The sequence below is a fragment of the Mus musculus genome, chromosome 15 (genome assembly GCF_000001635.26).
Source record: "Mus musculus strain C57BL/6J chromosome 15, GRCm38.p6 C57BL/6J".
Classification (NCBI taxonomy): domain Eukaryota; kingdom Metazoa; phylum Chordata; class Mammalia; order Rodentia; family Muridae; genus Mus; species Mus musculus.
This window is the reverse complement of record NC_000081.6, coordinates 91000426-91027741: the sequence shown is the minus strand read 5'-3', so window position 1 is coordinate 91027741 and position 27316 is coordinate 91000426. Positions and strand designations below refer to the sequence as shown.

General features: G+C 41.5%; 1 protein-coding gene across 39 annotated transcripts in view, besides 1 other annotated feature; it reads left to right on the top strand.

Moving 5' to 3' along the window:
- Positions 1 to 27316, top strand: part of Kif21a (kinesin family member 21A) — a 117108-nt gene that overhangs the window by 22641 nt on the left and 67151 nt on the right. For 31 of the 39 annotated variants that reach the window (XR_001781495.2, XM_017316476.2, XM_017316466.2 and 28 more), the window contains exon 1: positions 751 to 9821. The exons of the other annotated variants lie outside the window; for them this stretch is intronic. Coding sequence is in view for 30 of the 31 variants with exons in the window: in XM_017316476.2 (XP_017171965.1) it covers positions 9754 to 9821 (68 nt within the window). In the remaining variant the exon portion in view is untranslated. Of the gene's footprint in view, positions 1 to 750; positions 9822 to 27316 lie in introns of those variants that run through there. 39 annotated transcript variants of the gene reach the window in all.
- Positions 7694 to 11220: an enhancer, noted in NCBI's record as "VISTA enhancer mm1478". NCBI's record gives its function as "enhancer in: neural tube[3/4] | hindbrain (rhombencephalon)[3/4] | midbrain (mesencephalon)[3/4] | forebrain[3/4]" and the evidence as "EXISTENCE:transgenic organism evidence [ECO:0001131][PMID:17130149]".

Below are 27316 nucleotides of genomic sequence, written 5' to 3'. Positions count from 1 at the left end.
CCATAGGCCTATAGGAAGTGGCACTATTGGGAGATGTGACCATAGGCCTATAGAAAGTGGCACTATTGGGAGATGTGACCATAGGCCTATAGGAAGTGGCACTATTGGGAGATGTGACTTTGTTGGAATAGGTGTGGCCTTTTTAAACAAATTGTGTCACTGGGGGTGGCCTTTGAAGTTTCAGAAGCTCAAGCCAGGCCCAGTGTCACTCTCTCTTCCTGCTGCCTGCTTACCCAGATGTAGAACTCTCAGCTGCCTCTCCAGCACCGTGTCTGTTGCATGCTGCCATGCTTTCTGCCATGACAATAATGGACTAAACCTCTCAACTGTAATCCAGTTTTGCTTCATTATTAAATGTTTTCCTTTATAAGAGTTGCTGTGGTCACGGTGTCTCTTCACAGCAATAGAACACTGGCTAAGACCGTGGTGCTCTATTACATTGTAAGAGTCCAAACATTTATACTAGACTATCATTCTTAGGGAAAAGAGAAGTTTTACCTTTAATGGCCAAAAGCTTCTGGCTTATTTCTTAACCTCCTTTGGATATATATATATATATATATATATATATATATATATATATATATTAGTTAAGAAAAAGCAATAATTCAGATTATAATTTTCCCACTATGTAAGGAAGAAACCCAATCAATACCTGAAACAACTTATCCTTTCTGAATTAAAAATACTTTAAAGGAGCTAGAAAATATAATAACTATTTCATGTGGATTTTCTTTCTAATCTAGGTATTTTATTATGGTTTTGTTTGTTACCAAGGTCAAAGGTTGCTTTTCACCATTTGTCAGTAGAGACTGTATTTTAGTGTATATCAGTCTTTGGGTGCTTGATAAAATGTGTGGATTCTCAGACCCCTTCAAATAAAACTCATATGCAGGAGTCAGTATGAGTAGCAAGCTCCCTCCCATGTGATACACCTGGTTCTTTGAGAAACTTCTGCCTGAAGGTATATCTTCAAAACTAACTCATTAATATTACCTCATCGTTAACACATTTTTCATTACATATTCTAAACTAGTCTTAAAATAAGCAAGACTTTGCTGTTAAGATGATTATTTTATTTAGGAATGTACTTAAATATTTTAGTTTTCTGTGAGCTCTCTTGCTTTAGCTCATAGCAGGATTGAGTTGATGTGAGGTCACGTTACCATTTTATCTTTACAGAAAGCCTGTGGGGTAGGTACACAGGTGTTATCATCTTCATTTTATACACTGTAAGTTAGACAAATGGAAATTGAATAACCTTCCCTTAGCCACCATGACAATGGCAGCTGAGCTGGGCTAGAATGTATGAATCAGCACCTGGGCTGATACTCTTCCCATGCTACCAGAATGTAAATGATCTAAGCCAGAAGTGTCAAAAATATACATGTAGAAATATACAGAACATGGATATATTACATATATATTACAACTATTATTAGATGCTGAAAATTTTAATTATAAAAGTTACACTGCTCATACTTTAGCAATTTTTATTTTTAATTTTTGAGATTTGGGGTGATTTCAACATATTTTTAGATGATAAGCTTGCTTATCTTAAAGCCTTTAGACTGAGTTCCAGAAGGGCAAAGGGCATGCATTTTGTTTCTTGGTTTCTCATTGCCTCGCCTGGTCTTTGGTGGAGAATGCCCAGGATTTCAACAAATCTTTAATGAATAAGTAAATGCTTGTGTGAAGGAATAACTCATAGGTTTTGTGCCAAGAAGGAGCATTTGAGAAAAAATCCATATTATTGCACTAATGTGGGAAAGGATTATCATTGGAGTTTCAGTTTCTAAGTGGGGAGGTCACACGCTCTTGAATCATGAGTACATGGTAGTCAATTAAGAAGCACAATGATCATATGAATATATATTTTCATAAAAGTGTGGCTATATAGTACGGGGCACTATAGACTTCACAGTTGACCTTCAGTGAATTAAAACAAGGTGTGCTGGTTAGTTTTACCAGCACATTTACCAGCACATTAAAACAAGGTGTGCTGGTTAGTTTTACCAGCTTGACTCAAGCTAGGGTTACCTGGGAAGAGGAAACATTACCTGGGAAAATGTTCCATAGCAAATGGCCAATGGGTCAATCTACTGGAAACCTCTTTCTTAATCCAGGATTGATATGGAAGAACCCAGCCCACTGTGCGTGGTGCTACCCCCGGGCGAGTGGTCCTGGGTTGTATAAAAAGACGAAGTGAGTGAGCCTCGGAGAGCAGCCAAGCATGGTCTCTGCTTCAGGTCTTGCCTCCAGGTTCCTGCTTGAGTTCTTGTAAGCGCTTCCTCTTCACAATGAAAGTAAAATAATCCCACTCCACCTAAATTCCTTTGGTCTTTATCATAATAGAAAGGAAAGTAGCACATGGTGGGGGCGGGGAGGGGCAGGGATTAATTTCGAAGCATCGTGATTTTAGAAACTATCTCAGAACTCTTCATAGGACCCATAAAGGACCTAGTTCTGAATCTAAAACAAGACCATCATTGTGGTTGTGTGGGCACAAGAAACAAGTTTCTTCTTGTTTTACTTCAGAGGTGATTTGATAGTACAGTGTTGTTTCTAACATTTTGTTCCATGTTTAGTAGAGAGATTCACTTGTGTAACATATAATACGATTTTCTTAGTGCCTCTTCCCAATGCGTATACAATCCCCTTAAAGGCACAGTGCTATTCTAGAACTGGATTCTTTCTTGTCAGTCATTCATAATAAATGTTTCCTGTGTGTGGTTTTGGTAGGGTAATTATCTATTTTCATTCATTGCCTTGTACAGTTGCAATTCAGAACCAGTTTGAGAAAGCTTATTGAATCAGTAATTTAAATGAAGTTTTGGATAAACTGGTTTCTATGTATCTGCTTAGTTCTTCTTTTAATTATGTACAACCAACAATCCTGAGATCTTATTTCTCAAAGGTATGTGCCTATTAAAATACCCCTTTCCTGAACATCCTTGGGAAGGATTTAAGCGGAGCAAATACTTTGCACACTTATGAAGTTCTTCCTGTTTAATATTCTGTGCACTGGTTTAATCCAGCTTTTGGTGCTTAGCTGAGAGCCCCTCCGTGCAGTCTCAGCCTGTTTCAGGCCTTGGTCTGAGCTTGCTCCAGTGTCTGCATAACCCTGGGAGTTAGCCTTTACTCTTTCAGTGTCATCAGCCTTTAATTGTCAATGTCCTAAAACTTTGTCCTAAGCATTTTTCACACTAACACGTTTTTTCCAGAGTTTTCTTTTGGAAGACAAGTGAATAAGGACATTACTTTGAGTGTTGCTTGGTTATTAATCCATTTCCCTTCTTATCAGTCTTGTTACTTTGACCTGGGAGTAAATTCTGGTTTTGGAATCCTTCTCAAACTGTTTAGCTCTAATAAAAAATTTGAAAACTTCCTTCTGCAGTGGTTATTCTGCAAAAGTGTTTGATAGCCATCTTACTGTGCTTCTTTTCTTAATGGCCCTTTCTTGATCTTTTAAAAAATAATTATTCTCCTTTAATTCCATAGTATTTATGAACTCATAATATTTCGTTTTATTTCACATTTTTTTCTTAAAAAATTTACGTAAAAGATGATTTTATTACTTGGTATATAGTTGTTTAACACATTAGATTTTTTTTTGACCCTGATTTCTGATGAATTATCAGAGCTCGACATCTTGAGGTATTTCTCCCCAGTTTTCAAGTAGGAATAAAATAGAAGAGTTTCATCTCAAACTACCTTTTCTCTAACTTTGAATCTTCCTTGACACTCTAGAATATTAATAGAATTAGCAAGAAAACAGCATTACCTAAAGAGCTCTCTTTCTGCCCTTAAAAGATCTGAGCACCCAAGCCCAGAGGGCATCCAACGTGAGCAAGGAAATGGGCTTTTAGAAAAGAGCCTCAAGGGCTGGAGAGATGACTAAGTGATTAAGAGCACTGACTGCTCTTCCAGAGGTCCTGAGTTCAATTCCTAGCAACCACGTGGTGACTCACAACCATCTGTAATGGGATCTGATGCCCTCTTCTGGTGTGTCTGAAGATGGCAACGGTGTACTCACATACATAAAATAAATAAATCTTTAAAAAGAAAAAAAAAAAAAAGAAAAAGTTAAGAGCCTCAAAGAACAATGTTAGCTTTCTATCTACACTGTTGTAGTTTTCTAGTGAGTAGATTTCACCTATGCCATGCTGTGTCGCTGCCATACAGGAGACATGGCGGTGAATGTAGTAAGTACATAAATGATGACAAGGATGCCGCTTCACCCTTTCTTTTCCGTTGATGCCCCTAATATTTGGAATAATTCATTTGAGGTAGAGTTACATAAAATATATTTAGATTTCTTTACCTCCACTGTCTACTAAATTAGTGCTTTCTACCTGTGGGTCTCAAATGAGAACTCTGTTTATTGAGAGTCAGTTGTGACTTAACAGGTGTTTGAAAATGAGAAAGAAAGGCAGATCTACCATCCATCCATCTATCTATCTATCTATCTATCTATCTATCTATCTATCTATAGAAAGGAGTGGAGGCTGGCCATGAGCACATGGAGGCTGGGGGAGGGGAATGGGATGGGGAGAGAGAGGGGGAAGATGGTAAGGGAGCAAGAGCAGGAAAGCAAGAGAGAGAGGATGGGGGCAAGCAGCCCCTTTTATAGTGTGTCAGGCACATCTAGCTATTGCCAGGTAACTGTGAGGCAGAGCCTAGATGAAATGCCAACAAATGGCATGATTTCATTTTTTTCCCCATTTAGCGTCTCATACTAATTTGGTCCTAATGGAAAATTCGACCGACCTTTTGTTGCTAATGGTTTTGCAGTCTTTAGCCGCATTTCTGCGCAGCAGCTGAAATCCTAATTGGTTGTAGCTTGGGATAGATGACTCAGTCTTTTCGGTTTCCTTGTTTGTTATCATGGGTGCCCTCTCTGGGTTCCTCATAGGATCTATCTTCTTTTCTTACTCCAGATTAATTTTCTAGTTTTCCTCCTTTGCAATAGCGATGCCCTGGTTAGGCATATCTATCTCTTAGTCTCTTTTTGTATCTTGTCTTCTCCAGTCTTGCCCTCAAATAGGTCAACATTACATCAGTTTTTGACCCCTTGCTTCTCTGGAGCCCTCTCACGGTACCGATACCGTCTCTTCTCATCAAATAACAAACCATGGCCTAGCCTAGCTGCCTCTGTAGTTGAAGGCCTCTCTGTATTCACTTTTCTGTCTTTCGCTTTTGTTTGCTTTGGGCTGCTCCTGACCTTGTTCCCCCGCATCCAAGTCTGTTTATCAGGGAGCCAGAACAGGCAGCTAACTCTCTTGAGAATCACTGAGAGAGCAGATGGTCTTGTTTTTGAGACATAGAAACAACAGCACAAGGGAACCAGGTCCCTTCCTTTTGTTCATTCAGCCGTAAAGGAGCAGAGCCAGGATTCAAATCCTGATCTTTTAAGCTGACACCGGAATCTGCTCATTGGCGTGGAATAATACTGACTACCTGTGCAAAGCCTGTGTCTGTGAGTGCTGACATGACTGTATCTGGATTTTCTGTGGTTTTTCTTCCACTCTTGACTGGGTAGTCTAATGAATTTTTCAAGTGTTTTGCTTATTCGTTGATATTTCATACATACATGTATTGATACTATCCACCCCAACTTCCTCCTCTCAGCCTGTTGTTTTGGGAACCATAGTCATCAAGTACAGTACCAGGCAGTCTGTCCTAGAATTCATGAAATATTTGCCTCTTAGACCAAGTGAAGATATACAGTCCTAGAGATACTGATTTAAAATACATCCTGAGAAGGGAGGTGAGGAGAGATGGATGATCAGAGCAGGTGATGGGAAGAAGCCATTGATGAAGTGGACTCTTGGGCTTGGAGTCAAATTTGTGGGCAGCAGAAGCCAGCAGAATCAGATGATCTTAGATACCCTAGGAGAGTCAAATCAGCAGCTTGGTCTGAACAAGCCAGGTCCCTTGGAAGGGAACTCATATATACCAGTTCTGGGCTTGGGCACCAGTCAAGAATTATATGACTGCTTCTAGGTATGGCTAAGGAGAACGTTTTGTTGTAGAAAGGAGGGAGAAAATATCCAGAGGCATATGGAAGAGTCCAGACTGAACTGGGCCGTGAGAGGAAGGGAAGAGAGCAGAGAAGGTGCTAAGAGGACCAAGAGAGCACATGGGAACCAAGAGGGCACATAGCCCACATGGCTGAGTTATATAGGTCTCAGAAACTGGGAAAGAGAAGTGAGGCCCAGCCCATGAGCTGGAGAGGTTTAGGATAGATAGGGAATAGGGTGAGAAGGGCTGGGAGGGGCCACAGGTACTGAGTAAGACTTGTCCTAGCTTTCTTTGAGACCTAATATTAATACCCCCAACCAGTCATCATATGTCACCAACTAAAATCCCCAGTACCAGGAAAGGGTTACTTCTTGAGTTGAGGGTCAAAGGAGTCCCCTCAGACATTAAGTCTATGAATAATAGTATTGGTCACTGTCTGCAATGGCTGAATGTCATTGAACATGGAGAACTAGAGCTGGTGCCCAGTGGGAGGCTCCATCTTTACCAACTAGCATTCACAGTGCTGGAAGGCAGTATGCATGCTACTGGAAGAGAAACATAATCAATACTACACCACTGTGTGCCCTCAGATCTACAATAGTGAGCTTGTGAGTAGTGGCATAAGTGTTACAGTAGTAACCAACCACGTTCTGGCTGGATTTAAGGCCTGCTCCATGTATGACAGGGTTAAATGGCAAGAACACAAGGCAAGGTTGTCAGCATTTCTCTGCTCAATGAACATAACAATAAGTGACTCCTAGTGACATATTGCCAAACCCGTAGGTCAGTGCATTGCTCAGCACTGCCAGAGAAGATTTGTCTTGCAGTAGATGGTAAGTGACAGCTGTGCCCACAACTAGACAATATGCGGACAGTGAGAGACTTTTGAGTACTCAGCCCTAAATAGGATGTCTTTATCACAAGCCTTAGCTCAAGGTTCAGGGACCCATGTGAAGGAGGAGGTGGAAAGATTGTAAGAGCCGGACGTGCATGACTCCAAGGGAACACCATCTTCCAGACACTTAGCAGGATGAGTTCCAAATGGGAATTCTCAAAGACTCTGACGGCATATGCAAGAACTGTGCAAGTTCTATCCAGACAAAATGTCAGCATGGAAAAGGTGAAGTGGACACAAAGTTGAGCCACTAACCAAAATGGTATTTGAAATGGGGAGAAGAGAGAGAATGTTTTTCCTTGGAGTTAAAGTGTATAACAGCCACACTCCCGGCTAGGTCCTGTGCTCAGGAGGAGGTGTGTGTGTGTGTGTGTGTGTGTGTGTGTGTGTGTAGTGTGTGTGTGTGTGTGTGTGTGTGTGTAGTGTGTGTGTGTGTGTGTGTGTGTGTGTGTGTCTGTCCTCTTTTGGGGGGGTTGCTTTGACCTTTTTTTCTTAAAGAGCTAGAACACATGATGTGAGGAGGATCTGGGATGAGTTGGAAGAGGAGGAAAACGATCATCAAACTTTTGAAAACGACAATAACTACAAAGTAAGGCAAACAGTGACCGAGGAGTAATAGCTGAGATAACCCTCCATCCTCCATGCATGTACTGTACACGTGAGCACTTGCGTGCACAGAGAAAATGAGTCTGGAAGATAGAAGTGTGTTGGAAATGCCAACAGGAAAGACAGAGAGCATGTGTTTGTCTTTGGCCTCTTTTAAATGCCCTCCAATGCTCTGAGCCTCACAACAGCCTAAATGAGTAGTTAGTTTTGATTCTGATCATTTCTGTTTTTACAGACTGGGGATGTATATTATTTCCCATCAGCATTTTTTTTTTTAGTAGAAAAGCGAGGTATTTTTTTATTACTTTATAAGAGGCAAACTAAAGTAAATATATGCACAATAATAAGAAACACACATAATACAAAATGCTGTGTTCATTTAATGTTGTGCATGTGTGTATGTATATAGGGCTGATGTTTTGGGACTAGATGAGCTTTGGGGACTCGTTTCTGGAGAGACTGATTCTCCTTCTCTTAACAGCCATTGGTTGCCTGAAGTTTAATTTAATTAGCATTATTATTATTATTTTTAAAGTCAGAGGCATACTATGTAGTTATGGCTGGCATTGAACTCACAGAGATTATATGGCTGTCTTTAGATATTTGGGCTTCTGATTTCTTATGAATTATCAGAACTATACATATTGATATATCTGCCTCCCGAGTGCTGATATGAAAGGCATGTGTTATCATACCTAAACAAAAACTAAATACATAAATTCATATGCATACACATAATTTATTGTGTGTGTCTGTGCATGCCCATGCATACAGGTGCATCTCATCACACACCTTCATAGTCAAGGTCAAGGTCAGGAGTCTGCTTGCTGTTGCTACCATGTGAGTTCCAGGATTGAATTTAGGTCATCCGACTCAGCAGCAGGTACCTTTAATTGCTGAGACTTCTCTTTGGCCCAAGTTCCTAGGTCTGAATGGCTTAATAAAGGTAAAACAGCATGTGCTACATCATATCTGTTATGCAGATTCTCATAGACGAGATCTGTAGACTCTTCGTAGTTTCTTTTGACTTTGGCTACTATCTAGGGTTAAGGAATACCGTCTGTAAAATATTAATATATGAAAATCACAAGAATCTCATGACAGTTATAATGTTTAAATAGAATAAATTAAAAAGTGTCTGTTCATGCTTTATTTATGTCTCATTGTCTGCAAAGAGATTGGCCCAGAGTAGCAAGGGAGATTATCTGGAGAGAAACACATATAATTTCCTTTAAGATTTGGTTAAAGAAAATGAAATTTGAGTTAGTGAACGAGATAAGTAGACAAAGACTACATTTGACATTAACATGGCGTGTGCATTGCAGGCTGTACCAGACTTATCAAAAGAAAAAAAAAAAATCGGCTTAGCAGACACACTGCTTGGCTGCCCCTGAGCATTGATTAGCATCTGAATGGTGGGATGAAAAGAGCTGAAACCAAGCATTCCCAAAAGAGGCGCAGTGAGGGTTTCTGCCAGATGGATTCATTGTTAGATACTCAAGGCCTGGCATAGCTAGGACCTCTCTGGTCAGCAGCGCCACTGAATCCAATTTCTTAGGCTTCTTGTGGCTGTGCGAGCCTCAGCCTTGCATGGCTTGAAACCTGATCTACTTTTCTTCTCTTTCCATGCTCTTCCTAACAAAGCTGGAAAGCCTATTGTGAGACTCGAAGGACGTTCTATGAAGTCACTCCAAAACTCGTTACAGGGCCATGTACATTGTACGTGCTTTGATGCTCAACCTTGCCCAACCTTTCTTTGTAATACACACACACACACACACACACACACACACACACACACACACTTTAAATTCTCATTCCACTGTGATATAGTGGTAATTAAAGTTTTAGTCCTTTCCATCAGTCCTTTGGAGAAAGTATATTAAAACAACAACAACAACAACAACAACAACAACAACAACAATCTGTTAGCCTAATAGAACTTGGCTTAGTCTTGGTTTCCTAGACAGTAGAGCCAGGAACTCTTGCTCTTCCAGGAGTACAGTCTTGGTGCAGCAAGATCGAGGGAAGAATGAGGCAAAGCAGGGAGAGATGTCGGATATGAGGCAGGCACTCATGATTGATTTGTAAACACAAGCAGCATTGTCTCTGTGGGAGCCATCTGGAAATACTCAGTCCGAACCAACAGAGGAAGGACAGGGGAATCCTTTCTCTCTTTTTTTCCTTACCCTGTTATTTTCACGGGTGAGCCTTTGCACGTAGCCCTCATGGGTCCTGCTACTTGGGCATGTGTGCATGGCTGCTGGAGAGTCAGATCTTACGACCCATGGAGTAGGTAGGTCTCTATTTGGGTCTAGAAATGGGAGGAGGTATCTATAGCCAAGCGGCAGCAGGTCTTATGCGGTGCTATGGGCGCCCTCTAGATGAAGCTGAGGCGGATTAAGTGGTTAAGTGGCTAGTGCAGGAGGGAGGGGTTCAGAGCTCAGTGAAGGATTAACACTGAGTTCAGTTCACAGAGATTCTTGAGGATGCTATTCATTTCTGAAAGATTTCCATGTGACGATGTTCACTTTTAATGTGAGTATCAAATATCATTCTTAAAGGACGCATTTTCCCACAAGCTCAACCATATTGACTCTTTGACCATTGAGGGCAATGACGTGACTGTTCTGGATCCCTTCAGCCCGGGACTGTGAGAACACAGTGCGACAAATGCTCTCAGCTGAGGAAAGCCCCAACTGCTTGTTTGTCCCCAGCTGAGGGAGCCCCTCCTGTGGTCAGTGTGGCCTTTCCACTTGCCATTTGCCTCCTGGCCAGCATAAATGATTGACAGACGTTGTGTGCGGAATTACAGGATTCAACAAAGAAACAAAGGAGCAACCGACTGCTTATAAATGCAGCCGGTCTCGTGAGCGAGCCTGGGAGGAAAGGCTCAGCAACCCAGAGGTAATCTCCTTTATGCACGGCAAAATCCATCACACACACACGACCGCAATCCCAGGGCAGCGGTCAGCAGTTGCGTCGGTGGTGGGAATTGCAAGAAATGGTGATTGATGTGCGCTGGGGTGGATAGTGTGGAATCTGATATATATATATATATATATATATATCTGATCATTCTTTGTAGTTTTCCATGCCTGTCTACTCCCACCTAGCTTGCACTATCTATGGCCTTACTTTATTGAAAATATCAAATATTCATTTACCCTTTGGGGGAATAAAACCACCACGTCCTGTTTGTTTTTCCTATATATCTTATTCTCTGATTTTTGTGATCATTTTTGTATTCATCCGTCTCTGTTTTTTTTTTTTTTTGAAATTAACCTGGTTTGTAGCATCTGTGTTAACCGTTATTTAGTGTCTGTAATACAGATGTGTTTCCCAACTAAATGGTAGTCCTCTGTGAACTAAAAAACATGCTCCAAATCTTTCTGTACCATTCAGATGGCATCCCTTATCAAATGAACTTCAGCTATCTAAATTTAGAATTCGAAAGATAATTTGGATGAATTTCAGATGAAGTCTTCAGTATACACACCTCCACTGTTTACCGTCTAAACCTGCGGGTTAACGAGATCCGAAATTTGTTCCTGAAGTTTGCTGTCGGAACTCTCTTCAAGCTGAGAAAACCCATGTGGTTAGTTAGCATCAGATATTCATCTTCCAGATACGTGCTTTAGAGATGAGGTCAGCATACGTTATACTGAGATCCCAGCCATGGCTCCTTCTGTCTTGAAAATAATAAATAATTATACTCCATTACTATAATGCTGATCACTCAATTATATGATTACCATCGTGGTGAGGGCGGCAGCCAGGCAAGCAGTGTTACCTAGGGAACGTCACAGGTGTTAGAGGAGAGCCATGTGTCGGCTTGAACTTGGGCTTTCAGTGGTTGATATATTAATTTTCTCTTCTTTAAAATAGTGAAAGTACTATCTACTTCAGGTTGCTGTACAGCATGGAGACAGTACACGGTTGGATGTATAATAGATACTTACTGAAAGACAGGTGTTGTATTATTCCTCGGTACCATGGGTTATATCATTTGGTTCTTACAAGTACAGTTGTTCATTTCTTTTAAGTAGCGAGGCTAGGGCTCAGTTGTTAGGAGTGCTTGCCCCTCTTGCAAAGCTCAAACTTTGGTTCCCAGCACCCACAGTAGATGGCTTGTCGTGGCCAGTCACTCCAGCTCCAGGAATATCAGATACATTTTTCTGGCCTTCTCTGGCACTTGCACACACAGGTGACTCTAAACACACACATGCATATAAATAAAAACAAATCTTTAAAGCCCCGACTTGACTGGACCTTGTTGTGTAGACCAGGCTGGTCTTGAATTCAGAGAGGCCTGCTTCTGCCTCCTGAGTGCTGGGATTAAAGGCGTATAGCACCGAGCCCAGTCCTCGGTTTCTAATGAGCAAGTTTTATGGTTCAGAAAACTGTCTTACTTTACATACATAACCTCTTGTTAGTTTGTAAATGACATGAACCACAAGTCATGTTTGGTGTAACGCATGAAACTCGTACTACAGTGGTATGACATATCAGGGTTCTTTGTCTTACTTTTTTCCTTCTGAATAAATTCTAGTCTGTTCAATGACAACTGTCTTTTAAATGATTTTTAAAAGATTTATTTGTTTTTATTTATGTGTATGAATGTTAGCCTACATGTGTGTTTGGGTGCACACAGAGTTCAGAAGTCTAGGATTCCCTAGGCTGGAGTTTCAAACAGATCTGAGCTGCCGTGTGGATGCTGGTTCCTCTGCAAGAGCATTCAGTGCTTTTTGTTTTGTTTTGTTTTGTTTTCAAGACAAGGTTACTCTGTGTAGCCCTGGCTGTCCTGGAACTCACTCTGCAGACCAGGCTAGTCTCGAACTCAGAAATCCACCTGCCTCTGCCTCCCAAGTACTGGGGGCCTGCATTCAGTGCTTTTAACCATTGAGAAAACTACCAGCCCCCCCCCAAGAACTACCTTTAAGAAAAGAACATCTGCTTGCCTTTCATTGGAGAGTTGGGTTTTTCACTGGTTTCCTACGAATGAAAATAGCTCTCTATTATTTTACACAATAATAATGTTACATATTTCTGTCTTATAACTTTGTTGTATAGCTCAAATAAACAAACGTTATTTCAAAGGCTCTTATTTAAATCATTTATATACATGAAAATAATGTGGATGTTCTGAGAAACAGGGAGTGGCTTGCACAACCGGGAGAGTGGCTCTTAAGGTTTCTTCCCCTTTAAGTAGCTTAAGTTGCTTCCATTTTTTTTATCCTCCTATGAAAATGCTAGGTGGGAAGAATGTTGTTGTTCAGTGGATGGGAGAGGAGATTCAAAGATGAACTAGCGGTTCTTTTACAGTCTCATAAAACACGAATTGGTTAGAATTGTTGCTGTGGGTGGGAGAATGGCAAATAGTTCAAACAAAGGTAAGGTGTGTAGTGATAAAGGCGTAGTGGGGGAGATGAGGAAGTTATCAAAACGGAAAATCCAGAATTGTGTGATATCCCAGCAGACTGAGGATCCGAAGGTGAAAACCACCGGTAACATTTCCAAGTAGGTAGACAAAGTTAATGTGAGCTGAATTTATTCAAGCTGCTGTGAATTGAAGTTTTAAACAATTATTATAACCGATAAGTAATGGCTGGGAATATACGATCAGCGGATGACGGACCAGAAACTGGGAATCTGGCATACTCCAGAAATGTCATCCAATGGGAATAAATATATTTGAGTCCCCAGGGAAACTCTTTTATGCCTTTAAATTGCTTACAAATATTATTTGGCTGTTGGGAATTTCATGCCTGTGACAGTGGCAAGCAGATCCCGGTGGAAAGAGATGTGTAGAAACCAGCTCTTTGTTGCCGGTTGGGGCATCCAGAACGCGCACCGTAGGGACATTGCTTTATGAACGGATATCCTATGCTCCTCTTCTGAAGGATGTTTGTGCTATATCACAGAATGCTTGTTTTTTGGTATCTAATTTGAATGTGTATAGCAGATCGCTGCGCTCTAGGGACATGAAAAGCACCATGGGACATGTGAAACACATGTGACACCGCACATACTTTTTATTTCATTAATTACATTTCATTGTTCTCTGACTTTCAGGAGACACTAATATGCACGTGCTTTTATTGAGTCAATTTTAAGTAAATATTGAATGAATTTTAATCTATATGAGATTTTCTTTTCCATTCTCCATGGTTTCCGGCTTCATTTGGGGGGAGATTATTATTATTATTATTTTAATATATGTGAGTACACTGTCACTGTCTTCAGACACACCAGAAGAGGGCATCAGATTCCATTATAAATGGTTGAGAGCCACCATGTGGTTGCTGGGAATTGAACTCAGGACCTCTGGAAGAGCAGTCAATGCTCTTAACCACTGAGCCATCTCTCCAGCCTGGGGGTGGAGAGGGATTTTTAATGTGTATTTTTTTTTTTATGGTCTGATCTAATGGTACTGGAAACTTCTTTTCTAGGAGAGTAGGTATCTTTCAAACTTCTTGCATAAAGGAGGCTAAGATTTGATCTTTGTATGGAATAGTGTGAGCCTTTGTGGTCCAGCGGTAGGTCTCTGTGTATCTGAGCACTATATCCTCTTCCGAATCCTTGGGGCTCTCTGCCTGTTCGAGGGGCTTATCTCCAAGTTACCACAGTCAAATCCACAATCAACGTTCTGAATTTTAATTCCTGGCTTCTGTGCTCTGCAAATCCCTAATTTTAATGACAAATGGGTAAAGAGGTAATTACTTGCTGGGCTGGCTCTCTTCATCTGTCTGGGGAGTGCTGGCATTTCAGGATTCTGTCACCTTAAGCTGGACCTTCTAACCTTCTTGTCTTAAGCACACTAATGTGAAACGTAGAGGTTCAGACATTTAAACCAGTGAAGGCTTTTCTTGCCAGGCATTCAGTCAACTTGTAGTTCCAGGTGTTGCACAGGGCTCTCCGCAGAGCTGAGCTTCCCTGTGGCGTCAGGGGAGACTTTGGAAGCTTTTTCTTTCTAAACACCAGCCAGCTTTGAGCAGCAGGCATTGCATGTGTTCCATGGCACAGTTGAGCTCCCTGTGGGGCCAGTAGAGACTTAGAATTGACTTGTCTCGGAGGACTTGCATCAAACATCAAAAAGAAACCAAGATGAAACATCCCAGTATTTCAGTTCCTAATTAATTATTAACATTTCCCTTTAAGCTGGAGGCTTAGCTCATTCTTTAAGTGTGTGCTCTGGGTACTTTTATATCAGCTTTATACAGCTGAGAGAGGAGTCAACCTCCATTAAGAAAATGCTTCCATAAGCTCAGTGGTACACAAACCTGAAGGGCATTTTCTTAATTAGTGATTGATGTGGGAAGGCTCAGCCCATTGTGGGTGGTGCCATCCCTGGGCTGGTCCTAGGCTCTGTATGAAAGCAGGCTTATCAAGCCATGGGGAGCAAACTAGTAAACAGCACCTCGATATGGCCTCTGCATCAGCTCCTCCTGCATCCAGGTTCCTGCCCTGCTTGAGTGTCTATCTGGACTTCTTTGATGATGAACAGTGATGTGAAAATGTACTACAAATAAACTCTTTCTTCCTCAAGTTGCTTTGGCCACAACAATAGAAATCCTAACTGAGACAAAGTATAAAATGAGGTTCTCAGAAAAAAAGATCAAGTCATGACTGCACAAAGATTCTACAAAGCTAAACATCCAATCAGACACTCGTGATTGTGGAGAAATTAAGATGTTGCAAAGGCAGATGCAAATTATCTTGGGCTGCTTTTAGTTCCCATAATAACCACTCATTGTCTTACCTAACTGCTTTTTGACTATCAGGTAGAAGTTTTAGAATTAGTCTGAGCTAAGTGCTAGCTTCCCGACAATCCAAAACTTGAGGGTTTTCATCCGGTGGCATCTGAGGTCTATAGTGGAGATTCCTCCACTTGGTTCTAATTGACACCGTGGTCTCCCAGTTGTGTACTTGGTAAATGCCTTAATATGAGGTTCTTCGTTCTATTCAAGTCTCATGTAACTGCTTTCATTTTGGAACACGTTATTCCAAAGAACCCGCATCCAAGTTCTCAGGCCCTGTTGACTTCTGTTTGGCTTATCTTCTCCTCCCAGTGAGGAGAAAGCTGGGCTTGGTATTGACACTGGTTCCATAACGGTCAAGGAGGTAGTTAGTGAATGTTCTGTCCCGACATCATAGGGCTCAATGGCTTTTCATCTGGCAGATTCTTCAACTACTTAGTTCAACCTCTAAGTCAGTAAAGTGAGGGTGGCAACTACCTCCGGCTGCCAGAGCCCGTGTTAGTTGGGGCACAGGTTGGGCTGTCTGAACAAAGACCGCAAATTACAAGGGCTCAATTAAAATGGAAGTTTGCTGTTCTTCAGCATTGTGGGTAATTAATAAACAGCCTAGCGCCGATACGTTCATTGTGTTGGGGACCCAGGATCCTGTCCTGTTGTCTTACCGTCCCTTACGTGTTGATCTGGTCCCATGATTCGAGGTGGTATATCACTTTGCTCTGCTCTGTGACCAGGAATGATTCTTCCTTTGTACATAAGGAATATACTGTTGACTTTAACTCAGACTTGACCATCTAGCTGCTAACACGGAGGCTTAAGATAGATGTGCAGGAAAACTGTGTAAACAATTCATAGCGAAAGTAAAAATAAAATAAATAAATGAAAACACCAGTCTGAATTATGGAGTATGATTAGAAATTGATGCCACAAAATGTAAAGTGCTTGTTTGGATTTTGAAGACTAAGAGAAAAACTGAACCCTAAATAAACAAAGTCTTTACCACACTGAAGGTTAATGGTTGGGCAGGATAGTTGTAAGCCACGGTAGTCTAGGGTTTAGTGCCTGCCTGTGTGGTATAGAAAACATAATTGCCTTTATAACAATTTCATTTGCAATTCACCTTCTAGAGACCAAGGTGGTGAACATGCACACATGCATTGTATTTGAAACCGTGTGTTTAAAAATTTATTTCTTTACCCGTGAGTTTTTCCTCTCATTAATATTTAAGGAGGGATAAAGTACAGTGTAGACCCAAAATAGCATTGAGTCTCAGCTTTTACATCAAGAGCCCTCTAAGTACAAGGAAATAAAATCTGTAATGTACAGCTCAACCAGACATTTCTGAGTCTTTAAGTCTTATTAAAAAAAATGTTGCTGTGCATTTTACATTCTCCATTCTGTATATACAGTCTAGCATTGTGTGTCACAGTAATGTTTACAGTTCTTATTTATGCAGGGTAAAGTTGATGTTTCAGGAGGAAGTGCAGACTGTCCCCTCTTTTCACATAGATGCAGTGCTTAGTCCGAAGGGAACGCTCGTGAAGATTGGGTAGTTCTTATGCAAAGCTCCCACTACATATTTGATTTGTATTTATTAGCACCAAATGAACTAAAAGATATCTGATGTGGCTGTTAGTGGCCGTATCCCAAAGGCTACTTACTTGCCCTCTTCCCTATTGGTTCAGTGGCTTCTTTCTCATCTCTGTATTTAATTTCCTGTTCTTCAAGCTGACTCAAAACTTTCTCCCTGCCCCATCCCCAAAGAGAAGTTTTGACCATGGTGCATGACGCCCCAGGGAGGGCAATTATCCAGTAATCTGCCTGCTGATCCTTACTCTGTGTCATCAATCCCTGTGGCTTGAGTCGGGTAGTGACTGTGGCTTGCTGGAAATTAGTCGAACAGGCAAAAGTGATGAGACATCCCTTGTTAACGTAGAGATGAAGGCTTGGCTGATTGGAACAACAGCTTCTCCTGCAGTAAGTGCCCCCACTGTGAGAGGTCCACCAGGCTGGATGTTAGGGTGACATTTAAGATCTGAGACCTGGCCATGTGCCAGCAAGAAAAGGCGGCTCCTACTTCTACTTAATAAGCCACTGAATTCTTTCATAACTTGAATGAGCTGAACTCCAGCTGAGAACCACCCCCAAGCCTAGTGCTCAGATTCCAGCCTGGTGAAACTCTAGCTGTGTCTTTTGACTTATAGAAACTAAGTTCTGACATGTGTGTTTGTGTGTGTGTGTGTGTGTGTGTGTGTGTGTATGTATTAGTGTGTGTGTGCTTGTGTGCACACATATGCATATGGTGGACATACGTGTATGCTGAGGCAGGAGTTATAACGTATTATCTTATTTTGGGGGACAGTATCTTTTACTGAACCTGAAATTCACCAGTTCAGCCAGACTGCCTGGCTCTGGTGACCCTCTTGTCTCTGTTTCCCCCATGCTGGGGATTACAGGTATGCATTGCCGTGCCTAGCTTCTCTATGAATTGTGGATAATCTAACACAGGTCCCATGCTTGCACGGCAAACATTTTTACCAGTGGAACCATCTTTCAAAAGCCTCTGTGTTTCCTGAGATCTAAAGTGTACAGCAAACTTCTTACATAGTGTAATAAAAGTGAATATTCACAATCCTGCTGCTTGAGAGGCCAAAAAAAAAAAAAAAAAAAAAAAAAAAGTTGGCATTCTATGTCCTGAACTGGGGTTGCTTGTCCGAGAGTGGCAAGCTGGAGAATGCAAGTAGAGCTGGATCTACAAATGTCAACTTTTGTTTCATTTGCTTGTTTGAGTTGGGCTTGTAAACCACGTGCCATTTGCTCAGTGGATTTGGTTTAGATGAGCATAGTTCGATATCTTCGTGGAAACACTGACGCTGTGTATATTCGTATTGACTTCCCCACTCTGAGTCATCTCCATGGCCCAACAGCTGTCTAGAAATAATAGACGTCGTAGATATAAAACGGTCCACCTCTGCTAATTGATTCATTTTCTGTTTCTGTTTCTTCAGGATGTGCCCATCAAATGAGCCCATCCAAGTGTTCTCTGCCACACTTTCCTCTCCCTCCTCACACAGGCCGTTTTCTTCATTATCTCTCACCTAAGGTTTTGAGACAGTGTGGAATCAGTATTACCAGAAGATGACTCTGTATTACCTACACCCTCAGCATCCTTATGAAAATGTGGATTCTCATAAGCCTCCGTGTGAGCAGTGTAGTCATGTAGCATGTTGAACTACAGTTGTTTTTGCCTTATTTTCTGTATGCATAACAAAGTTACAGATGGTGGGAACTTAAAGATTGTCTCTTTCTTCCTTCCTTCCTTCCTTCCTTCCTTCCTTCCTTCCTTCCTTCCTTCCTTCCTTCCTTTCTTTCTTTCTTTCTTTCTTTCTTTCTTTCTTTCTTTCTTTCTCCCATGTATGTCTTGGTAGAGCATAGTATTATACAAATAAAGGATTGATTTATTTCTAATGGAATTGACTTTGGGGGGATGTTTTCTGGAAGCAATTGATTCTTATAGTTGGCTTCAAATCTAATTTAGCCCACCATTCTGTTGAGAAGGCAGGAACCCTTAAAATAGTCCTCTTTTCTAAGGGGGAAGCTAATAGCTGTAGATAGCTCTTAATGTCAAAACAAAACAAAACAAAATCTTTAATGGCTTTTCACTCAGTGTCTAAGACCCAGGTCTGACCTTTACTCCAGAGCTAATGGATGACGGGATCTGTTTCCCCAGATAGGCAACGCAGAAAGAAGATTCAGTTCATTTATCAAAGATACTTTATTCTCTAGTGTTTCTTTGGAACACTCATGAGGTAAAATGTCTGAGGGAGAAGGCTACCTTGCTTGTTTTCTTTCACTCTCAATTCTGAGTACCTGTCAGTGGTCATGGGCATTGTAAGGGTAATGGGGCAGATCAAGTAGGCAAGACTCACAGGGTCTGCTGTTGGCAGCCTTTCTACCGAAGGCTGCATGAGCTAATGTCACGTCCTATGAACGGCGTTCATCTGACTTTCTGAATGGCAAGCGGTCTGAAAAAAACCAAGCAACTGTATCTTAGCTATTGAAAATTCGATTTTTACTGAAAGGAAATTTTATTTCACATGCTCTTATATACTCTTTAAGAATACAGTATTTTAACTATAGCAGACTTTTAAAGATTATTATTATTTTTAACAAAAATTGACTTGTTTCTTGTGTCTTATTGATATTCTTCAGGTCTTGTCTGCCTCATTACACTTAGCAGGCCTGGTAGCTCATGATACAGAGCGATTTTCATAGTGAATCCAATGCAGTATAAAAATAATTTTATGATTATGTCTAGTATACTGTACCTAAGACATTTCTCTAGTAACATATCTTTAAAAATAGCTAAATACACAGTGGTATGGAAAAAGAGTGCTCAAACATGATTTATAGTTCTAGTAATAATCAAGTTATTTCTGTCTGGTGTGGTTGTGTGTGTGTAGGGTAGTGTGTGTTTGTTCCTGGGTATAAGGTGCATACATGGGTGGAGGCTGGAGGACAACTTTGAGCAGATACCTCAGGAGGAGTCCTTCACCTTATTGCTTGAGACATATTGGACCAGAGTTATAGGGTCCATTTTTAAAGATTGTATTTTATGCATACAAATGTCTTGCTTGCATGTACATTTGTGTAACATGTAGGTGCAGTGCCCTCAGAGGCCAGAAGAGGGTGTTACATCCCACCATGTGGTTACTTGGAACTGAACCCAGGTCCTGCTCAAGAGTAGTAAGTGCTCTTTAACTGCTGAGCCATCTCTTCAGCCCCACTAAGTTGTATTTAATAGGAAATTATGGTGGAAGAAGTGGCATTGTTGTGGGGGTGTGGCCAGAGGATCCTGAGAAATGGGGTCAAGGTCTACCTGCAAACATAGCTGTTAATCATTGCTTCAGAAGGTTTGGTGCTGGCCTAACAGTGTGTTGGAGTCATGCGGAGTGCTAATGCACAGTATAGAGTCTGGGTCCCACCTCTGGGAATCCCGATTTAACGTGTTTGGGTGGGACGTGGGAATCTGCATTAGTGTTTACTGAGAACAAAGTAAACACATTGAGCTCGCCAGGCCGTTCCTTCACGGGGCCAGGCCTGAGAACTGGTCCCATTCTTATCTGTTGTCAGTAGCTGACACTCCCTCCATGGCTTCAACCTGTTTTTGATGTGCTGATTATTATTACGCTTCTCCGTCCTTTTGACTGAGATATGCATCTCCACAACATTATAGGATTGCCTGCTATTAGTGGCCCATGAGTAGACTGAGAGCACGTCACCGTGTACCTGGGATGGTCCTGTTTATGACGGTTCCCTAGGAATGATTTCGAAGTGTGTCTTCTTTTCCTTCATAAGTGACGGGGTTTGAACAGTGGATTATAAGATGGTTGTTAACTGTGCCTTACAGTTTGAGGCACTCACTACCCGTTCATATGAAGCTGAAGGTCAAGTATTAGTTTCCCTTACTATTGTAACAAATTGTCACAAGGATAGTGGCTTTCAAGGGCACAGAGATCCTTTACCTAGAGATTAAAAAAAAATCGTAAAACGGGTTGGCAAGTTTGTATTCTTTCTGGAAGCTTTGGGGTGAGTTGTTACCTCTCCTTGTTTATGAAGTCACAGGTATCCTTCAGTTTTTGATCTGTTATTTTTTATAGAGTTGTATTTGTTTTTCTTGTAAAGGAATAATCTAATAGGATAGTATTAGTAGGCAGTATAAAATAAGATATTCTCTTATCTTCTGAAAGCATGTATAGATTCATTTATAACTTTACAAGACGATTTTTGAAATTCCATGCATAATTGTAATGGGTAAGTTGTTGTATTTTATTTTATTTGGGATGGTTTGCTATGCTCCAGACTGGCCTTCTACTTGCCACTCTGTAGTTAACCTGGACCTAGAGTTCCAAATCCTTCTTCAGCCTTTACATTCTGAGTGCTGCCATTACACTGCTGGCTTTGGTATTTATGCGGTGTCTTATTTCTTAGAAAGCAAGAGGGAAAGGAGGGGTCTTACAGTTCCTATAGTATATTAGGAATATCCAGAACAGAAAATAGATGGTTAAAATGGGATAGAGGTTGCCTTGCTGTGGTATCTATTTACTGGGATAGACTAGAGGAGGTTTAAAAAGCGGACCAGACACCTCCATGGCTTGATATCACAACACAGTAATAGCTACCCTAATTTTAAGAAATTTAAAAGTGAATAAAAAATAATTCACCTTAAGATTCAAATGGCAAACCAGTAAGTAGTAGCGATGATGAAGATCGTTCAGCACAGCGATAGAGGTAAGGAGGACAAAGGCTCAGGGCCAAGGACTGCTGGTAGCAGGACACTCTGTAGAGCAGCGGTGTCAAGGAGGTACCAGAAGAGCAGGTTACAGATAGGCGTGGGCAAAAGAGCCTGGGAGAGTGGGAATCAGGTCAGCTTATTGGGTGAACTAGAAAACTGCCATTGTGGCGTGGGATGATATCAGAATCCCTCAAGCCACAAAACAAAGTGAGACAGAGTTAGCCAAGACGCGCACGCCACAGGAAGTTCACGGGACCCACAGAACTGGATCAGGGACAACAGTGCTTTTTCCAACGTGGTGGTAAGGAACTCAGCAGTGGCCCACTGTAAAAAGAAGGTATCTGTGTGGTGGTTCTCATCCTTCTTGGAGCAGAAGAAAGGCCATTTATTCCTGGGAGCTGGAGAGCTGAAGAGCTGATAGGGTGGAAGTTTCAGGAGCATCGTCTTCATGCCCTTTGCAAGCATGAGTTTGGTTGTCTGCATCCTTGTACTTGGGGTAATCTTAGCGCTGCTGGTCTAGTTTTGAAAGGACATAAGGGTTCCGGCACATAGAAGGAGATATGTGTAGCATGCCAACAATGGGATGCTGTAAGTTCCAGTAGCATCGTCTTATTCATTCTTTCTTAGCAGGCATTTTTGCAGTATCTACAAGTCATTAAACAGTCCAGTCTTTAGCATTTAATTCACCCAATTCAGATTAAGGACCCTATTTTACCATTATAATTATAATTCCCTGTAAACCAAACTAGTTATCTAGGGAGTCCCATTCCCTGTCTGAATGGGGAAGTCTTTTATTGGTGATAGAAGAAGATACAAATGATTACAATAAAGATGGGAGAAAACCCCCGTTTTGTAACAGTGTGGCCCAATTTCATGGTGGTGTTGCCTGGCATGTAAGAGGCCCTGGGTGCTGTTTTCAGCAACACTTTCCCTCTCTCTATCACACACACACACACACACACACACACACACACACACACCCCGAGTTTGAAAATAGGGGAAACTGTTTGGGAAGAAAGGTTTGAGTGGGAGAGGGAAGAAGAGACGAGAGAAGGGAATGGGGATGTGTGTGACAAGGACCAAGTTCATTAGCGACATGTCTGAAGTTGCCAGGGAGTTAACAGAACGCCATAAAGTGCCCAATGGGACTGGAGCTATGACTCAGTGTGTACAGAACTTGCTGGCCTTGTAGAGCACCCAAGTTCAGTTCCCAGGACCCACGTGAGGTGGCTCACAGCCTCCAATAACTCCAGCTCCAGGCTGTCCGACACTCTCCCCTGGCCCTGGCAGGTACCCACACACACGTGGTAGACATGCACATAGACACACACAAGTACACACACACACACAAAAGTTCTTGTGTCCCATCTGACGTGAATGACAGTGTGAATAAGGCTTGGTTAGTCATAGCTATGAAAAAAACAACAGTTTTGGAATTGTGCCTCTTCTTTGCAAATGAGTGTATGAAACACTCAACTTATCTTGGTTTAGCATTATGTATACATACAGCTGTGTGACTGCATACATAGGTAATGTTCAGGGCCTAATTTATACAATGCCTAGAAGAACAGTTTCACAATTAAACTCTTAAAGACTCGGGACTTTCAAAGTATGCTTTTAAAAAAAATTAAAGCAGCAGTTAAAGGAGCCAATAAGTCAATATTACATCCTTGGTGGAAGACCCAGACTCATTTGAGATATGCTGACTGGAGAGGAACTGGCTTAGGGGATTTTTCAAGTGACTGTGTAGTACCGTACCAGTGCTTTATACATACATAGGCTTTCCTTACCACAGGGTGTCTCGTCTGTTCAAGATGCTGCAATGTGGGCTTGACAGTGGTATCTTAGACATGTTTTATGGGTAACTGAATTGAGGCTGAGGGAAACTTATCCAGAGTCGGTGCTAGTGTGGGTAAAGGCCTATGAAGAGTTCGACATTTGATATCTGATCACAAGGTGGCAAGTAGCCTTTTACCACTCCGTGAGTAGTGGCAGAAGACGTATAATGCTTGAGTTGGAGTCTAAGTTCTTTTATTACTCACATATTTCAGTTCAGCGATATACATACTTCCAGCTGGTTTCTCATTCCGTCCTGATCCGCTGCCTGCAGTGCAGATGCACCCATTGTATGGATGCCGTGTGCACTGTCAGGGTATTGGGACACTTCCTAAGAAGGCTCGGGGGTTCACTGCTAACACGGGAAGCAGGAGCAAAGCATCCTTTGTCTGACGGAAGACGCTCCTTCTTAAGGTTGCATGCTGAAAACAAGATTTGGTCTCTTGGCTTATTTAATATATTCAGCTCTAAAAATAGTTTGGTTGTTGTGAAGGCAAAAACCCTGGGAAGCCAGGCAAGATTTTGACAGTTACTAGATTCAGTCTGAGAATGTCCTGTGACCTTCTGATGACACCACTAGAGTCAGAGTCATTTCTCCAGTGGCTACCAGAACATTTCTCCATGGCTATCTTGTGTCGGAGTTTCCAATAGGAATGAAGGAAGAAGACAGAAGACACACAACTAATGATGCGTGTGCTGTGTAGCAGGAAGGAAGTAGTTTATCGCTTCCTTTAAAAGGCTGGCATAGAAAACCTTTGCTTTGTTCCCTTGATTCATTAAAATGTGACTCGAACCCATAGTGAACCTTAGAAAAACCAAACTAGGCTCTAATCTTATAGCATATAGGGAATGAGAGCTAGAGTGTCACTGAATACTGTTCAAGAGTGAGTTTCTTCTAACGAAGCAGGAACAGTGCATAACTAACCAAGCAGGAGCAGTGCACGGCATTGGGCCAAACTCTTTTAAAGCTGATGTAGTTTATCAGAGTCTGTTAGGAAACACTTGCACAATTACACCATTTTTATGTAATGTATAAGATATGTTCCTTATCTGTAGAGAGTCACTAGTGGAAATGCAGAAATTCAATTTGATATCGACTCTATGAAAACCAGGAACAGGTTTCTGGGAGGGGAAAGTAATTCAGCTTGGGGAAAGGGAAAGGATATCAAAGTCTGTGAGACTTTTGAAAGTGTAGAGACAGTTGGCAGATATACGGGGGATCAACATTCCAGGGAGATGGCAAAACGCATCCATAGTCCGGGAAGCACACAGTTGAGATCTCGCAATGATGGAAGCCTAAAGAATCTCACAGCGACTTGATGTGAACTTGGTGACTCGGGTGTGCATTCCTATAAATGCGGGAAGAATTTGGATTACAACGTTCTTAGATCCCAGGCTGAATGTGGACATTTTTTCTGGCAATGACTGATGAAGTTAGGTAGTTTGCAGAATTGGTTATGTAGCTGGAATTCAGAAAACAAGGATGTATGGATCAAATTACATTGTATTCTTTTCCATCTATCTATCTGTCTGTCCATCCACCCATCTACTTACTGACCCATTCACTCATCCATATGGATCAAATTACATTATCTATCTGTCAGTCCCATCCATCCATCCATCTATCTACCTATCTATCTATCTATCTATCTATCTATCTATCTATCTATCTATCTATCTATCTATCTATCTATCTATCTACCTATCTATCTATCTATCTATCTATCTATCCATCCATCCATCCATCTATCTATGAGATAGGCTCTTGCAGTGTATTTCTGGGTGCCCAGGAACATGCTTTGAAAATCAGGTTGGGCTGGAACTCATAGAAATCAGCCAGCTCCTGTCTCCTAAGTGCTGGAATTAAAGGCATATGCTGCTACATTTGGTCTTGAAAAAGTTTTCCAAGAGTGCTGAGGTAAGACGACCTGCATTCTGTCAGAGCACCATGTTCCCAGTAAGAGTAGGAGCCAAAGTTGCACCTGAAGGAGAGGTTCAGACGTGAGGTGAGGGCTGCATTTGTTCACGTCTCTTCCCCTGAAAATTCCAAAGCTTGTATTGTGTTCTCTTTCACACCTTCAACCCAGCTACAATAAATTATAGTGTTTAGTACTTTATAATTACAGAGATAGCATAATTATATGTGTAATTATATATTTGTAATACTTTAGATGTATAGATAGGTAATCTATAATTATTTATGTTATATATAGTTTACCAATATAATCTTGATGTACAATATTAGAATATTTTATTCTAAATAGTTATGCCATTTGTTTTACATAAATCTTTCTTTAGGAAGCTACTTGAAATATATCTAGTTGTATGGATATACATTTTAAAAACTTGCGAGATTTTTAAAAAATTTTTAACCAAAATGCTTATATTACAAAATGTACAGTTCACAGTCTTGGGGTTAGATGAGTATGTTTCATGGTGTGATATTATACATAAAACTACTAAGAAATAGAGTTTGAAAATATGCAACAGCAAATCTGAGATTCTCCTTTGGTTATTTTCTTTGGTAAGGGGTGGCATTGTGTCGTTTTCTTGTCTGAGCTCAGATATTTTCAATATTGTGGTTAGAACTACACAAATGTTGAGCTCTTTCATTAGCAATGACTTGGGCTTGAACTCACAGTGAAAACATTTCATTCAGATATGCTTAGGGGTTTGACCAGCTTTAATGGCTAACCTTTGAAGGAGGATTGAAGGAGAATTTCACAGGGAACTTTTGAGGCTAGCTCCCACTGCTCTGTGTCATGGGAGACCATCTCAGAAACCCCCTTTGCCTGTGTCTGGTAGAAACAGGGTTCATCTGGTCCTATTGACAGCTAAAACCACGCTTTCTCCTCCGCCCATGCACTTGAATAGACCTGGGCATCATCTGTATTTTAAGCAGATCCTCCCTTCTGTTAGCAAGGGTAGTAATCAGAGAGTAGGTTAGGAGGTCAAGCTAAAGACAGAATGACAATGGCATTCTAAAATGGGGCGGCAGATCTGCCATTCAAATGGCTCCTTAGTTTCCTTAGTTATGTCGAAACAAAATGGAAAGTTAAGAATCCAGTAAATCAGCATATGGTTTTAGTGCTATACTTAGGATCAAGGGACTGATTTCAAAGAAGAGTACAGCACGCGCTTCCATCATTAGCTTGTGCGTGTGTTCTGTCACAACGAACTTCTTATGGTCTCAGAGTGGCCTCGCTGTCCCAAAGCTGGTAGAGAGCCGGGGCCTGCAGTTAATGAGGTGGCTTCCAGGAGAGAGAACACACTGAGCTCAGGGATGAGTTTGTGCTGGGGGGGCAAAGAGGTCGCCGGAGCATCCAAATTAGTTGCTATCTAAATGGAGATTGGAAGTGAGATGTTCAGTTTGGTAAAGGAGGCCTTGAATAGAAGTGGGGGGTGGAGGGGGGAGGTGTCCAGGGAAAGGGAACATGGATTTGAAGACACAAAAGCAAAAAGAGTCCAGCTTGTTGGTGAAGGGGTGAAAACCCTCAGCACTTTTCCTAGTCAATGGAAATGCTCTTTAAATGCAAGGCGTACGGAGACAAAGCAGAGAATCGCACTGCTGGAGGGGTTTGGTGACCCCACGAGCTGCTTGTCCTAGAAGTATCAATATGCATGGTGCAGAACAAACTGATGGGGGCAGGACTGGGGGGAGACTTTGAGAGAGTCAGAGATAGTGAGGGCCTTAATTAGGGCGGTGTGAAGGATGAGCAAAACTGTGGTGGACTGAAGAGCTATTTCAGGAGTAATTAGTATCTCCTGAGCTAGATGCGATGGACGGAATGAGGAAGCGGGCGGCACTGATCCTCTTTCTCGAGGTGCTGTTGACGGTGCTGTTTCTGTCTTCACGTCAATCAGCTGCCATTCTCCCAGAGACAGCTGGAGTTTGATGCGGCG